The 17,496-nt window shown below is 42.8% G+C and overlaps 1 protein-coding gene across 1 annotated transcript in view; it reads right to left on the bottom strand.

The window, feature by feature from the left end:
* Positions 1-17,496, bottom strand: part of BRF1 (BRF1 RNA polymerase III transcription initiation factor subunit) — a 379,514-nt gene that overhangs the window by 312,008 nt on the left and 50,010 nt on the right. The window contains exon 3 of the mRNA XM_056544927.1: positions 5,339-5,512. Within this exon, the coding sequence (XP_056400902.1) occupies positions 5,339-5,512 (174 nt within the window). The remainder of the gene's footprint in view (positions 1-5,338; positions 5,513-17,496) is intronic.

The raw sequence follows: 17,496 nt of genomic DNA, 5'->3' as shown, positions 1-17,496 counted from the left end.
AATAAGCGCCGATTCATCATTCCTGTTCCATTTACCAAGGAGTAGAAAGAGCGCTGGTCCAAAGAGGAAGTTTTACTCCCAGAGTTAAATAGTGTGCGCATAAAGCGGACCTGTCAGCAGACAAAAACAGGTATAAATAAACACATGGTTAGATGGGACTAGTCATCAAGATTATGGGCATAAGTTCTCTCTCTATATATATAATATATAGTCCTTTCCGTTATTATATTATTATATAAACTTTTTTGTTATTAGCAAATGAGGCTCAAGTGCCCAAGGGGCGTTCTTCAACGTGGCAAGAGTTCAGGTAAGTCCAGCCAATGTCTTCTTTATTTCACCCCTTGGCATGCTCACATCCACCTACCCCATTGTTCTGATAGCCACTAGATCAGGCATAGGCAACCTTCAGCACTGCAGATGTTTTGGACTACATCTCCCATGATGCTCTTTCAATCAAAATGCTGCAAAAGCATAATGGGAGATGTAGTCCAAAACATCTGCAGTGCCGAAGGTTGCCTATGCCTGCACTAGATAAGAGAGGCCTGCACTAGAAAAAACTATGGGGATAAAAAAAAAAACTATGTTGGAATCCTGGTGACTAGCCCTATCTAGCCATGTGCTTACTTATTACACCAATGTTTTCTTGCCAACAGGCCCACTTTAAAGGCGACCCCCAAACTGCTGTTAAGAGACGCTGAAATAAAAACGAAGCAGAGAGGCGCTACCTAGTGTTACCCTGACTCACAAGAGAGCCAGTTAGCAATCTAAATAACCTTGTATAGTTGAGTTTTTTGATGACTCTTGTAGTCCTCTCTTCCTAAAAAGGGACCCCCCCCCCCCCCAACCCTCACTTGAACACAGTCACCTAGTAGCTCCTGTGATCCTCCAACTGGGTGCAGAAAAATCTCACAATCCAAAGGGCACGGAAAACAGTCTTAATACGATACTTTGTGCTGCAAGGATGCCAATAACACCATATCATACAAGCACTCGTCATACAATTACAAATATTTTATATATATTTTTTTAAAGTAAAGAATTTTGAAATAAGATACATTATTCTAGATGCAATAGGTAAAGCGTTCGGCACAGCCCCCCGTAGTGATCCTGCTTAACAATCATACAGAGTTCATGGACACTTGAGCCATATACAATCCACCGGGGTGCTCAACCAGGAAAATATACATGAAATGCGAACTGAAAGAATGACGATGGCACTCACTGGGGATGATAGAACGGTGACTCTTTGTTGGTGACAACCAGCCGACAACAGCATAGGTATGAGGGACGCCGGTGAGTGCCATCGTTATTCTTTCAGTTCGCAGATGCATTATTCTGACAAAATCCTGAAGTATCCTACCACAACCATTGTCCTGACCACTTGAATTGTCCGTTAAGGGAAGTAAAACATTTGATGTATTTCCACATTGCTTTTTCAAGAAAAGTCTGTGGAAATTAGGTGAGGAGCTGACCATGTCGGTGAAGGTTTGGAATGGAAAATGAATGGTCAGTGACTATCCACCTATCGGCTCATATAAAAAAAGAGTTGTGATCTGTGTCAGTATTCAAGAACACTTTAGAGGTAATAATATGAAATCTAGGTCTCCAGCAAAATTGAAAATAATATTTACTAATTCTGGGTACTTCAAAAGCAATGACATATTGTGCAGTGCTGTACAGAGATTGTCACCAATTAGAACACTCCCTGTCCGCAGAGGGGCTCACAATCCTAGTCTCTAATGCACACATATTAGGGTCAGTTTCATAGGAGGAATATTCCAAGGAAATCTACAAAAAAATAAGGAGAGAGCATACAAACTCCAGGCAGATAGTCATTGGTCAGGTCCAAACCCAGGATCCTAGCACTGCAAGTGAACAGGGGCCGGAGTATTGTGATGTCACGCCCCCTCCCATAGACTTGCATTGAGGAGGTGGGGCATCACAATACTCCAGCCCATGTATCACGAGTCATCAGCATGGAGCAATCTTCGGAGTACCCCTTTAAACCCCTATGTAGCAAAAATTGGACATGGATTCAGACTATAGATCTGCCACGTTTTTTTTTGTCTCTGAACAGAGAAATTATTTAGTTACAAAGCTACAGATTTAGTTCTGCCCACAAAACAACTGGCTACGGCATCAGCAGATGAGGAGATGCAATCTAATAAACCTTCAAAAAGCCTGACAACAATGTACTGTAATGGATGACCGGCCTTCCCTTCTGGTGCAGCTGTAGTGACAGATGTCCTGAAAGATACAAGAAAGGTAATGTGCTACCTCTATACACACAGGCCGGTGGTGACAGCAATGCCCGGAAGCTGGAAACAGTTAAATCAGCAGTAAGATTTACCGTATGCAAAGTAATTGCACAGAGACATGTAAATGCTTTGTTGCTTAGGGGAAACTTTAATGCAATACATCAAGACAAGCTAAATGAGGCTGGGAATCCGGAGAGAAGGACAGGGCAAGAAGACGTGACTGCTAAAAAACAAACAACACCGTGACATAAGATTTAAGAGAAGAGCATGTCAATGAGGAAGACAAGCAAAAGCCAGACTCGATCTTGCTTTTGGGAAGCCAATACAAATCTACACATTATACACATAAGTCTAATGAAGGGCTTGAAAGATTTCACATTGTCATCATTTAAAGTGGTTCTCCGCCTGGATATATCTGACTACCAATGCAAATTAGAGGAGGCCTGACAGCTGCCAAGCATTATTTCTACTTCTTTGGTGCACAGTGCCAACTCAGCCTAGATCTGAGCAGAGTCTGTTCTGGTTAGTTAGAATGTATGTTGGCTTCTGCTGTCAAATGTTATATTGCGGCGAATGGTATTTTCAGGAGACCCCTTCAAAAGCCTACATTAAAGGGAGAGAGTGTTGTGGGCATGCTCTGTGACCTGCCCAGTGGTCTCACTGCAGGAAGGAGAAGGAGGAGGAGAAGAAGAAAAGCTCCAGGATGGAAAAAACTCTTGTGCTGGCTTTACATCTTTTTGCTGGATTTAGATTGCCTTATCAAGCAAAAAGGGTCAGACATGTTAAAGGGGTACTCCACTGTTAGACCTATTATTCCCTATCCAAAGGTTAGGGGATAAGATGTCTGACTGCGGGGGTCCTGCCCCTGGGGCCCCCTGCGATCTCCTGCAGCACCCAATGTTCTAAACCAGTGTTTCCCAAACGCGGTCCTCAAGCACCCCCAACAGGTCATGTTTTCTGGATTTCGTTAGTCTTTCACAGGTGATATAATTATGGTCAGTGAATCGGGCATCACCACAGTTGTATCACCTGTGAAAGACTAAGGAAATCCAGAAAACATGAAAACATGATGCTTAAGGACCGCGTTTGGGAAACACTGTTCTAAACAAACGCCGGGGTCCTGTGGCAGTGGTCGTGACAACAGCCACGCCCCCTCCCATAGAGGGAGGGTTCAGAATGCTGGAGCACCGGAGTACCCCTTTAAAGCAGACCTGTCAGCAGAAAACCCGGTGTAAATAAGCACATGGGCTAAATAGGACTAGTCATCAGGATTCAAGACATACCTTCTTTACTCTCCATAGTCCTTTCCATAGCCAAGATATTTGCCTTTTTGGTTATTATGCAAATAAGACAAGCCCTACCTAGCCATGTGCTTATTTAGACCACTATTTTCCTGCTTATAGGTCTAATTTAAATATCAACGTTCAAACCTTTTGCTTTCAAGGGAGAAAAAACATAGCTCCTCCGTTTGTCTGTCAGCCCCTGCCTCGTGTCCGCACCTGTATGTCCTGCTCCGTACTGTATCGTGTGATGTCAAGCATGAAAAAACGCATCTGTTGAAGTTTAATAATCGGGGTGAGTGCTCCATAATTTTTCTGATTTTCTTGCCGGAGAAAAAACATTGCTAGAGGTGTCTGGCAGTAGCTTATTTCCCTTGGAAGGTAAGACCGTTGGTTGACAGCTATAGAAAATTCCGGGAATTTTTTTTTATTTGACTATGCTACAGGGGCTGTAAAGTTAGTGTAGTTCATAATATAGTGACTGTACCTGTGTGTGACAGTTTTCTCACAATTCTTCTGTGATTTTCACCCCAATATTTATTGATAACAGCATACAAAATGACTGTTGTCTCAGATTTTTCCCAGGTTCCAATGTGGCCAAAACCTAACTCACTAGTCAGCTGATGACAGGGAGCCTGTTTGCTTCAATGGGTGGAGGGATCAATCTGCAACTAATGCAACAGCTGGAGGCACCCTGATTGAAAACCACAGGTCTGCAGCTCATTTATGTTTCAATGGGTGGAGTGGCTGATGTGTGGGAAGGAGGAAAATAGAATTATGGGATTTGTAGTAAAGAAAAAATCAAACAGGAAATACGGAAGTCCACAAAAAGCTAGCCACAATATTATGATAATCTCACAACATAGCCACTTAACCCCAAGACAAGCGCAGATCCTTCCTAAGAATATCCATTACTGCCTGCCAGGTACATACTAAAATCACCTTATGGTGGAGAACCCCTTTAACATTGCCTGGATACGGCACAGATAGATAAAAACACAAGGAAGACCTCATGCATCTTTACAGAAAGAACCACATTTTGTAAGGATGGGTTCAAAATATAGCATTTCAATAGCGAACCCTAAAAAAATAAAGTGAAATAAAAAGCTGGGCCCACACTTTAAGAACTTGAAATATTTGATTTCCCAGCAAAGAGTTTTATTTCTGGGAGAGAAGTCTGTGCATTTCTATACCAAACTGTGAGGACGCTGTCTACAATGAGCTTCTGTGGTTTTTACCCAGTTCTACAATTAACCCCGTCAAGCCAAAATGTCCACCTCTACAAGAGGTCTCCGACACTGGCAGCCGGCCGCAGACAAGGACAATTAATAGACACGGTTAATCCGATTATCGGGGAGTAGATGGGAGGCGTTACTACAGCTTCAGTCCAAGGGGCTTCTATCAACAATATGTCTTGGTTTTCCCTGGACAATGGCCTTGAGAAACCTCACGCAGATCCTCAGTAACTGCAATATGTATATGAGGGAGCTGGGATCTGTCTCCACACAGCGATACTAAAATAGCTGCCTCCTACATCTCTTTGTACAACAGGAGCCTCAGGAGACTGGATTTTCCAGCTCGAGTAAGAAAAAGAATAGACTGCCACACTTAATGTAAAAATAACAAGAGGTGAGAAGTAGCAGGTATTGTTCGAGGCGGACTGAACAATGTTTACTCTGACAGGTAGTGGCCTAATAAAGCATTGATAGCTCAGGAAGGTGCAAAACACTCTCACATAGAAAATACTTAACAAAAAGGAAAACAACTGTGCGGCTTGTTAGAGCGACATGAAAAGGATACGAGGAGTTCCTTCTGTCCTACAGACCAGGTAGAGACAGGCGGCTATAACATGCGTCATCTTCCTACCGCGGGTCAAGTGCTTGCTGACGGCCATTTTGAAGAAGTTGAAGGCGGTGTCCAAACAGTGTTTGTTGAGTTGCAGCTGGACTCCCAAATGATGGATCTGTCTCTTTCCTGGAAGAAATGGGAAGATGTTGTTAGTTACTGTGCCTAGCTGTTCCCCAAATTTTACAAGACTGCAACTTTTTCTGCTTTCCCAGAAAAAAAAAATATTGCCATTTGGCAGAACAGGGCAAATGTAGGACTTCGATGAATCAACGCTCATCTAATGCAGGGTGTTCCCAAGCAGAGTGCCTCCAGCTGTTGCAAAACTACAACTCCAAGCATGGCCGGACAGCCAAAGGCTGTCCGGGCATGCTGGGATTTGTAGTTTTGCAACAGCTGGAGGCACCCAGGGTTGGAAAACACTGATCTAATGTTTGCCCACCTATAGGCCTCAAGCACACTGCAGAGCTGTGTGCAGGGTGCTGTACTGCAAACATGGAGTGCAATGTCGCTCCATACAAGGAAGTCATTTTAACCCCTTAAGGACTCAGGGTTTTTCAGTTTTTGCACTTTCGTTTTTTCCTCCTTACCTTTTAAAAATTATAACCCTTTCAATTTTCCACCTAAAAATCCATATTATGGCTTCTTTTTTGCGTCACCAATTCTACTTTGCAGTGACATCAGTCATTTTACCCAAAAATTCACGGCGAAAGGGAAAAAAAAAATCATTGTGCGACAAAATCGAAGAAAAAACGCCATTTTGTAACTTTTGGGGGCTTCCGTTTCTACGCAGTGCATATTTCGGTAAAAACGGTTAAAATGATACCCTATTTATATAGGTTTGATTTTGTCGTTATAGGGACACAGGTCTGTTATAGGGACAGGTCTGTTATAGGGACCTATAACACTGCACACACTGATCTCTCATGCTGATCACTGGCATGTATTAACACGCCTGTGATCAGTGTTATCGGCGCTTGACTGCTCCTGCCTGGATCTCAGGCACGGAGCAGTCATTCGTCGATCGGACACCGAGGAGGCAGGTAAGGGCCCTCTCTGTGTCCTGTAAGCTGTTCGGGATGCCGCGATTTCGCCGCGGCGGTCCCGAACAGCCCGGCTGAGCAGCCGGGATACTTTCACTTCAGACGTGGCGGTCAGCTTTGATCGCCGTGTCTGAAGGGTTAATACAGGGCATCACCGCGATCGGTGATGTCCTGTATTAGCCGCGGGTCCCGGCGGTTGATAGTGGGTCAACCGCCGGGACCTACCCGATATGACGTAGGGACACCGCGTGACCCCGCGGCATATCGCGGGAGTTGGCGGAGGACGTATATACGTCCTGCGTCGTTTAATTCTTACCAAGTGTGAAGGAGGTGGGTCCGAGCTGCTTAAAGGGGTATTCCAGGAATTTTTTTTATTTGACTATGCTACAGGGGCTGTAAAGTTAGTGTAATCCATAATATAGTGTCTGTACCTGTGTGTGATGGTTTTCTCACAATTATTCTGTGATTTTCATCCCAATATTTATTTTTAACAGCATACAAAATGACTGCTGTCTCGGATTTTTCCCAGCTTGCAATGCAGTCGAGACCTGACTCACTAGTCAGCTGATGATAGGGAGCCTGTCTGCTTCAATGGGTGGAGAGAGCAATCTGCAAGTAATGCAACAGCTGGAGGCACCCTGATTGAAAACCACAGGTCTGCAGCTCATTTATGTGCCAATGGGTGGGGTGGCTGATGTGTGGGAAGGAGGAAAATGGTATCATGGGATTTGTAGGCAAACAAGAAAACTGAAAACAGGAAATAGAAGTTCACAGAAAGCTAGTGTTATGGTAATCTCACAGCATAGCCATTTAGCCCAAGACAAGTGCAGATCCTTCCTAAGCATGTCCATTACTGTCTGCCAGGTACGTACTAAAATCACCTTATGCTGGATAACCTCATTAACTCTTCCTGCTCCCAGGATTTTTCCCAAAAGTTATGCTTTGTGATAGCACATCAGAGGACAAGATTATGTAGGCCATATTAAACCAAAGGCATACAGAAATCCATAGGTGCCCAATACAGCACCATACAACTTGGAGGTTGTACAGAGTTGTAGTAATTTCATGTGAGGCATTGCTGTGGTGGTTTTTTTTTGTGATTTTTGTTTCTTTTATGTTAGGGAGAAATATTTTAACAGGTCCCACGTAGCACATCTTGGTTCTGCACGGTCAATTTTTTATTTTTCTTAAGTAATAAAAAAAGAGAGAAAAAAAAAGAAATCCGCCATCACTGTCAAGGTAGAAGCAGCTTGTAAAGTTTTACTGCCGCAAAGCCATGAATGCGGCAGAAGCACTGAAGCACTTTATGTTCAGAAACCAGCTCTATATGTGAACATGATCTGCCAGCTCCACTACAACATTTTATGGATGACTGCAGAAAGAGTTAAAGGGGTACTCTGGTGAAAACCTTTTTTTTTTTTTTTTTTTTTTTTTTTTTTATCAACTGGTGCCAGAAAATTAAACATATTTTTAAATTACTTCTATTAAAAAATCTTAATCCTTCCAGTACTTATTAGCTGCTGAATACTACAGAGGAAATTATTTTCTTTTTGGAACATAGAGCTCTCTGCTGACATCATGAGCACAGTGCTCTCTGCTGACATCTCTGTCATTTTAAGAACTGTCCAGAGTAGGAGAAAATCCCCATAGCAAACATATGCTGCTCCGGACAGTTCCTAAAATGGACAGAGATGTCAGCAGAGAGCACTGTGCTCGTGATCAGCAGAGTGCACTGTGTTCCAAAAAGAAAAGAATTTCCTCAGCAGCTAATAAGTACAGGAAGGATTAAGATTTTTTTTTATGGAAGTAATTTACAAATCTGTTTAACTTTCTGGCACCAGTTGATTTAAAAAAAAAAAAAAAAATATATATATATATATATATATATATATATATATAAATGGATGTAGGCAGCACACCAAAATGGGTGAAAAAATAAGTGCTTTTATTCCAAGGAAGATTGACAACATTTCAGCGATCTCTCACCGCCATTTTCAAGTGATTTACAAGTGATACAAGCAGGGTTAAATACCTCCCCGAATCAGTGACATCATCAACATTTACATATCATGTGACATCTGACATGTTATAAACAAAGTATAAACTATACAAACCAATAAGTACAAACATGATCAATTTAGTGTATTCAATTCTGTGGTATAAAGTGTATACATCCCTGTATTCCGATCGCCAATCACTTATAGGATCGGATTGTGATATATATGTACAATTATAAAAGTGATCGTGTAAACAAAACAAGTAAAAGAGGGGTTAAAAGACGTTACCCAATCAAGCAAACCCGTTTGCTTAGCCGGCCTCTTAGCAAACGCGCCATGATCCACAAACCCGAGTCCACATGGGACGCCGGGATCTACTTCCGGTGTAACTGGAGTTCAACCAATCATAGTAACGGCGTCCCTGGTAGTCATAGAGACATCCCGACCTGTCAGATAAACAGTGACTTGCGTATCGCGGCCAAGCTCCGTGGCTCTCAGCGCATGCTCAGTGTATATATAGGTGTTCACCAGCGCCATATTAGTTCAGGGCAAATGAATATTAAGTCATATAGTGAACTGCTGGCAAAGCACTTCACTCAATTACCAAATGTATAGTAGGAATCCTATTATTCCAATATTGTAACCCTGCACACATGCTAGAAAACAATCAAGGGACCTGGACACTTGCCCTCTGTTATGCACCGCACGGATCTGGGTGCGACTTATGGAATTCATAGGGTTCCAAAGTACGCTTGTCCCTACCAGATTGGTAAAAGCCTCACCTTCTGGCTGTCAGGATACTCTACCAGACCGTTCTTGTCAATACAGAGGTGTCCAACGGCAACCCATCATACACGTGACAATCATACCAGGGTACAACATTAGTACTAGATAAATTAGGAAACATAAGAGATATGTGTCTTGCGGTATCAATATTAATGTAGGGGCGCCGTCATTATACTGGTAAAAATGTAACAAATATAGAAAAAATAAGTAAAAAATGAAAATGATATATAAAAAATAGAATGCGGATCCATGTTGAGGTACTCGGTTCTTTTCTCTGGGTTGCTTGATTTTAACGTTGATGGTATATACTTCAAGATTTCTGAAATTTAAGACGACAAGTATTAGTAAATAATATCACTTGTAGAATACATAATCACATTGAATATAACCTTACACTGGGACTCAACAACAATTATCTCATCATCATCCTTGGCGTAACTACAAATTCTACGTTCAGACATTTGGTTTAAGTGAATTGAGGTCATATATCCACCTCAATTCTCTTTTTTGTAATGCGGCGACCCTATCTCCACCTCTCTTTGTTGGTGGAATATGATCCACCACCATACACTTCAAATCCTGTTCTCGATGTCCCGCTTCCAAAAATGCTTGGACACCGGTAAATCGACTCTCCCTTTGCGTATAGAATATCTATGTTGATTCAGTCTTACTTTAAACTCACATTTTGTCTCTCCAATATAAATGAACCCACATGGACACCATAGAATATAGACCACAAAATCACTCTCACAATTAAGATAGAATTTTATAGGATAAGCTTTGCCTGTTTCGGGGTGCGTGAATGTATTCCCCTGTAGGAGGTGCGTGAACTGTAGGTATATGCAAAAGGGGAATACATTCATGCACCCCCAAACAGGCAAAGCTTATCCTATAAAATTCTATCTTAATTGTGAGAGTGATTTTGTGGTCTATATTCTATGGTGTCCCTGTGGGTTCATTTATATTGGAGAGACAAAATGTGAGTTTAAAGTAAGACTGAATCAACATAGATATTCTATACGCAAAGGGAGAGTCGATTTACCGGTGTCCAAGCATTTTTTGGAAGCGGGACATCGAGAACAGGATTTGAAGTGTATGGTGGTGGATCATATTCCACCACCAAAGAGAGGTGGAGATAGGGTCGCCGCATTACAAAAAAGAGAATTGAGGTGGATATATGACCTCAATTCACTTAAACCAAATGGTCTGAACGTAGAATTTGTAGTTACGCCAAGGATGATGATGAGATAATTGTTGTTGAGTCCCAGTGTAAGGTTATGTTCAGTGTGATTATGTATTCTACAAGTGATATTATTTACTAATACTTGTCGTCTTAAATTTCAGAAATCATGAAGTATATACCATCGACGTTAAAATCAAGCAACCCAGAGAAAAGAACCGAGTACCTCAACATGGATCCGCATTCTATTTTTTATATAAAATTTTCATTTTTTACTTATTTTTTCTATATTTGTTTAATTTTTACCAGTATAGTGACGGCGCCCCTACATTAATATTGATACCGCAAGACACATATCTCTTATGTTTCCTAATTTATCTAGTACTAATGTTGTACCCTGGTATGATTGTCACGTGTATGATGGGTTGCCGTTGGACACCTCTGTATTGACAAGAACGGTCTGGTAGAGTATCCTGACAGCCAGAAGGTGAGGCTTTTACCAATCTGGTAGGGACAAGCGTACTTTGGGACCCTATGGATTCCATAAGTCGCACCCAGATCTGTGCGGTGCATAACAGAGGGCAAGTGTCCAGGTCCCTTGATTGTTTTCTAGCATGTGTGCAGGGTTACAATATTGGAATAATAGGATTCCTACTATACATTTGGTAATTGAGTGAAGTGCTTTGCCAGCAGTTCACTATATGACTTAATATTCATTTGCCCTGAACTAATATGGCGCTGGTGAACACCTATATATACACTGAGCATGCGCTGAGAGCCACGGAGCTTGGCCGCGATGCGCAAGTCACTGTTTATCTGACAGGTCGGGATGTCTCTATGACTACCAGGGACGCCGTTACTATGATTGGTTGAACTCCGGTTACACCGGAAGTAGATCCCGGCGTCCCATGTGGACTCGGGTTTGTGGATCATGGCGCGTTTGCTAAGAGGCCGGCTAAGCAAACGGGTTTGCTTGATTGGGTAACATCTTTTAACCCCTCTTTTACTTGTTTTGTTTACACGATCACTGTTATAATTGTACATATATATCACAATCCGATCCTATTAGTGATTGGCGATCGGAATACAGGGATGTATACACTTTATACCACAGAATTGAATACACTAAATTGATCATGTTTGTACTTATTGGTTTGTATAGTTTATACTTTGTTTATAACATGTCAGATGTCACATGATATGTAAATGTTGATGATGTCACTGATTCGGGGAGGTATTTAACCCCGCTTGTATCACTTGTAAATCACTTGAAAATGGCGGTGAGAGATCGCTGAAACGTTGTCAATCTTCCTTGGAATAAAAGCACTTATTTTTTCACCCATTTTGGTGTGCTGCCTACATCCATTTATATCTAAAGAGGACCGGAGCACCAAGGTTCAAGGGCTTGCACCCAATCACCTGGATACAAGGAGGTGCTGCTTTATATGACAATTGTTATATATATATATATATATATATATATATATATATATATATATATTTCCACCGAAGTACCCCTTTAAGTACAATAGAAAACAATACAATACCACATAATACCTTTTGGGGTGGATCCAGTACATACATATATATCAAAATTATTATTATTTTTTTTTTTTTTTTTTTTTTTTAAGGATATAGAAAAAGGGGTCTATAAGTTTCAACTGGCATCTGACTTTTTGGGTTGATTTTCAATTATACCCATGAAAGTTCTCATTGCTGGGAACAGATGAATGAATCTATGGTTAGACTTGACAAAACTAACTCATGAATCAACCGTTGATTTATCTAGTCTTGTAAAAGTCAAGTCTTCTGATTCCCCAGAGTCTGGAATGGCCATAGCCAAGAAAAACTTTTTCAAGAATAAAAAAAAATCTAACAGTCAATTCATTAGATTCTGGTTTGGCTAATCTTACTGTAGGTTCTCTCACCTTTAATGATGGGCCACAAAACTACAACTTCTGCAGTAATGAAACCAGCTCTTAAAGGGGTACTTCGTTGGAAAAAAAAATGTTGCCAGAAAGTTGCCTGTCTAAGACAGCAGAGGTTTACTATGGGGATGTGCTCCTACTCTGAACAGTTCCTGTCATGGACAGAGGTGGCAGTAGAGAGCTCTGTAGTCAGACTGGAAAAAAACTACACAACTTCCTCTGGAGCATAAAGCAGCTGATAAGAACTGGAAGTACTTCTTTAAAGTCATTTACAAATCTGTATAACTTTCTGGCACCAGATAATTTAAAAACATTTGTTTTCCACAGGAGTACCTCTTTAAAATCCACAATAAGTTATTAGTCTTCTGTCATAACTTAATTAACAGAAGATACTTTCTGAGAAGTCAGCTATCTCTCGTGGAGGACCAAAAACTGAGGGGAATACATACACTAGATGAGCAACTAGTTGTAAACTGGATAGGTTTGCCATAACTCTCACTAATTTCAATCTTTGGACTGAAAATAGACATATGTGGGGGTTCCAGATCTCAAGCACTAAGACCTCTGACCTAGCTAACTGACCATCACTGCACCACCAAATATCCATTTAATGGGGTCTATGCTTACGAATAATTCCTTACTTAAAAAGAAATATCTCTTAAAAATCCACAGAACCCAGTGGAATCTCCAGCAATCAGCTGTAAGGTTGGCAGTAACTGTTCAGTTTTCCCACAGCACCATCGCAGGAGAAATGAAGTATTACACAGTGTCCATTCACAATAATGGGTTATCTGTGTAATGCAGAACAGGATGGGTCCTCCAGAGAGATAGATACTCTTTGTAACAGCTTTCTAGGATGGCCACGAGATAAAGATCCTGAACAGTGGAATCATTTCATAGGGCATATGAAACTGTCTACGAATAAGCACGTCCTGTGCGAAACGCGTCAGACGCTTCTGCTTCTGTGTGTCAATCCTATCTGCTGGATCAATAAAGAATACTTCTTTTATTGCATCTTGGGAGCTGGACGACTTCTTTGGGCATATGAAACTGGGTTTACTAAACTGGACGACTCCTTTAAGTGTACTATTAGCGTATTTTTCGCCATATAAGACGCACTTTTTATCCCACAAAACTGGGGGGGGGGGGGGGGGGGGGGGGGAGTTGGTGAGTCTTATACGGCAAATACACATTAAACCCTGTCCTATCGCGGCGGTACCTGCGGCCATCAACGGCTGGGACCCACGGCTAATACAGGACATCACCGATCGCTGTGATGCCCTGTATTAACCCTTCAGACTCGGCGATCAAAGCTGACGGCCGCGTCTGAAGTGAAAGTGACACTAACCCGGCTGCTCAGTTGGGCTGTTTCGGACTGCCGCAGTGAAATCGCGGCATCCGAACAGCTTACAGGACACCGGGAGGGACCTTCCCGACTTCTCGGTGTCTGCTCCGATCCCGGCGCTCTCCTTCGTCGTCATCACGTTGTCGCGCATGCCCTCCCGTCATCCAATAGGAGCGGTGTGCTGCATAGAGACGTGATGGCAGCGACGGAGAGCGAGGATACCGGGCAGAAGAGACGTTCCGGAGCGACGGGGACACCCTGGGGACGCGGCGACAGCGATGGAGGGCGACATCCGAGGCAGCGGTGACGGGTCCGGAGCGGCGGGGACACGCAAGTATTACCTCCTATACCAGTGGTCTTCAACCTGCGGACCTCCAGATGTTGCAGAACTACAACTCCCAGCATGCCCGGACTGCTAACAGCTGTCCGGGCATGTTGGGAGTTGTAGTTTTGCATCATCTGGAGGTCCGCAGGTTGAAGATCACTGTCCTATACTTTACATTGTATTTGGTTCACAATCTTTTTTTCTAGATTTTCATCCTTTAAAATTGGGTGCGTCTTATATGGTGAAAAATACGGTATATAGTCAATTAAGCTAACATCTTAAATCCTTTGAAAATGTTTTCCCAAAATTACAACATATCACCTATTTACAGCATAGGTGATAAAACGTCTGATCAGAGAGATCCAAAGAAAAGAATGGCATTGTGACTGCCTGTTTTAATGAATTCAACTCTATAGGACTGCCAAACATAGCCAAGTTCTCTACAGGGTGGGCCATTTATATGGATACACCTTAATAAAATGGGAATGGTTGGTGATATTAACTTCCTGTTTGTGGCACATTAGTATATGTGAGGGGGAGGGAACTTTTCAAGATGGGTGGTGACCATGTCGGCCATTTTGAAGTCGGACATTTTGAATCCAACTTTTGTTATTTCAATAGGCAGAGGGTCATGTGACACATCAAACTTATTGGGAATTTCACAAGAAAAACAACGATGTGCTTGGTTTTAACATAACTTTATTCTTTCATGATTCATTTACAAGTTTCTGATCACTTATAAAATGTGTTCAATGTGCTGCCCATTGTGTTGGATTGTCAATGCAACCTTCTTCTCCCACTCTTCACACACTGATAGCAACACCGCAGGAGAAATGCTAGCACAGGCTTCCAGTATCCGTAGTTTCAGGTGCTGCACATCTCGTATCTTCACAGCATAGACGATTGCCTTCAGATGACTCCAAATATAAAAGTCTAAGGAGGTAAAATCAGGAGACCTTGGGGGCCATTCAATTGGCCCACGACGACCAATCCACTTTCCAGGAAACTGTTCATCTAGGAATGCTCGGAACTGGCACGTTCCCTGAGTTTTTCCAGCAAGATGGTGCACCACCACATTATGGGTGCCAGGTCCGAGCATTCCTAGATGAACAGTTTCCTGGAAAGTGGATTGGTCGTCGTGGGCCAGTTGAATGGCCCCCAAGGTCTCCCGATCTGACCCCCTTAGACTTTTATCTTTGGGGTCATCTGAAGGCAATTGTCTATGCTGTGAAGATACGAGATGTGCAGCACCTGAAACTACGGATACTGGAAGCCTGTGCTAGCATTTCTCCTGCGGTGTTGCTATCAGTGTGTGAAGAGTGGGAGAAGAGGGTTGCATTGACAATCCAACACAATGGGCAGCACATTGAACACATTTTATAAGTGGTCAGAAACTTGTAAATAACTCATGAAAGAATAAAGTTATGTTAAAACCAAGCACATCATTGTTTTTCTTGTGAAATTCCCAATAAGTTTGATGTGTCACATGACCCTCTTCCTATTGAAAAAACAAAAGTTGGATTCAAAATGGCTGACTTCAAAATGGCTGCCATGGTCACCACCCATCTTGAAAAGTTCCCCCCCCCCCCCCTCACATATACTAATGTGCCACAAACAGGAAGTTAATATCACCAACCATTACCATTTTATTAAGGTGTATCCATATAAATGGCCCACCCTGTACTTTCCAGAGAGAAGATACCACCTGTGGATCAAATAAAAGTTGTCAATATGGGCAAACCCCTTAAATAACCTATAAAACCAGTCCCCAAATATAGAACCGCACAGGAAGCTGGACCATGGACGCACAGGCACTGAGTTCCTGCCATATAGTTACTGTTTGGGCTGAGGTGAAGACATGGGCAACTCCGAACTTCTTGGCCTGTATACCTATTCTCTATTTTCTGTATACTACTTTTATCCTAAGATGTTCAAATGCATTAACATAATGATTCATTCAATAAATATGCTGAATATTATATCTAAAGCTAATAATTCCCTGAATACAGCTCACAAGGATGAAAGTTGAGGCTTTGTGCACACCGCTGGCTCTTGAGAACAAATTGCGCTAGGATAGGCGTGTGTACATATCAGCGTTCGCACTGCTGAGAGTCAGATACAATTCAGTGGCACCAAACTAGCAGTTCTGCATTGTAATAGTGACAATTTTATGTGAAGAAAAGTTCTCTAACATGTATGACAAGGTTAAATATTCATTTGTTAGGAAGCTGTAAGCAGCTTTATGTTAAAAGCTCAGAATAAAGGAAAGCAGTAGACTGCACATACAGCATATAAACCGCACAGAACAGAACGTAAACCAAGGTCTATTTGTCTCAGTTCCAGCAGCAAAATGATAATTCTATTCTTTCCGCTGTAAATCAATTTTATAGGGGGAAAAAATCCAATCCAGGAAGATTCTGCCTATCCAGCAATAAGAGGCCGGCAGCAGAGGGAGCGCAGACATAACACTAGGCTGGGTCTGATCAGCACGCTGCCTGGAAGTCTTGCCCTGAGGACGTGAGTCAAAGGTTAAAGTGTTTCCAGACAATATGACTATACGATTAGTAACACCTCTAAGACAACCTTGAAGGGGTCTGGCGTTCCGGTCAATGCATCCTTCTCCATCAATGTCTGTGATCTCATATCTTCTGTGCGATTTCCTTGGATTATTGAATTACTTTCCCTTAATTGTGACATAACATATGATGATATCAACATGTGTAACCTGTGGCACAGTATTCACCAACCTGCGGCTCTCCAGCTTGTGCAAAACTACAGCCTTTGGCTCTCCAGGCATGCTGGGAATTGTAAAGTCATAGATTGCGTACTACTGCTATAGCATTACACAAGGCTATGGATTGTGATAGGTAAATAGTAGGGATCAACCGATTATCGGTTTGGCCGATATTATCGGCCGATATTCACTATTTTGGACGTTATCGGTATCTGCAATTACCTTGCCAATAATGCCACGGCCCCCGCACCGCCCCGGCCAGAGACCGCCGCAGCCACTGCCCTAGTGCCTCCCCCATCCCCGGTTTTATAATTACCTGTTCCCGGGGCCCTGGGTCTGCGCTATTTCTGGCTCCTGCAGCGTCCTGTGTTACGCTGTGCGGTGCAATGACGAGTGACGTCCTCAATGCGACGTCACCGTCAGTGCGCACAGTGACAGCTCAGGAGGACGGCGCCGGAGCCAGAAGTAGCGCGGACCCAGAGCCCGGGAAAATGTAATTATAAAACCGGGAATGGGGAAGGCAACTGGGCGGCGGCGATCTCTGGCCAGGGCGGTGTGGTGTGGGGTGCGGCGCGGTGGTGGGGGCACTCGCGGTGGTGGTGGGGGTGCTCGCGGTGGCGGTGATAGGACTCAGGACAGGCAGGGGGAGAGAAGCGGGCGGCGGCGGTCTCTGGCACCGCAAAAGCTGCTGCAGTTCATTGATTTAAAGCGCCCGCTTTAAATCAATGAACTGCAGTGGTATCGCCGGGGGGATAAATAGCCGTTAACTTATACC

Source organism: Hyla sarda, chromosome 11 (genome assembly GCF_029499605.1).
Source record: "Hyla sarda isolate aHylSar1 chromosome 11, aHylSar1.hap1, whole genome shotgun sequence".
In the NCBI taxonomy this organism is placed as follows: Eukaryota; Metazoa; Chordata; class Amphibia; order Anura; family Hylidae; genus Hyla; species Hyla sarda.
Note: the sequence above shows the minus strand (reverse complement) of the source record. Positions and strands in the feature narration are given on the sequence as shown.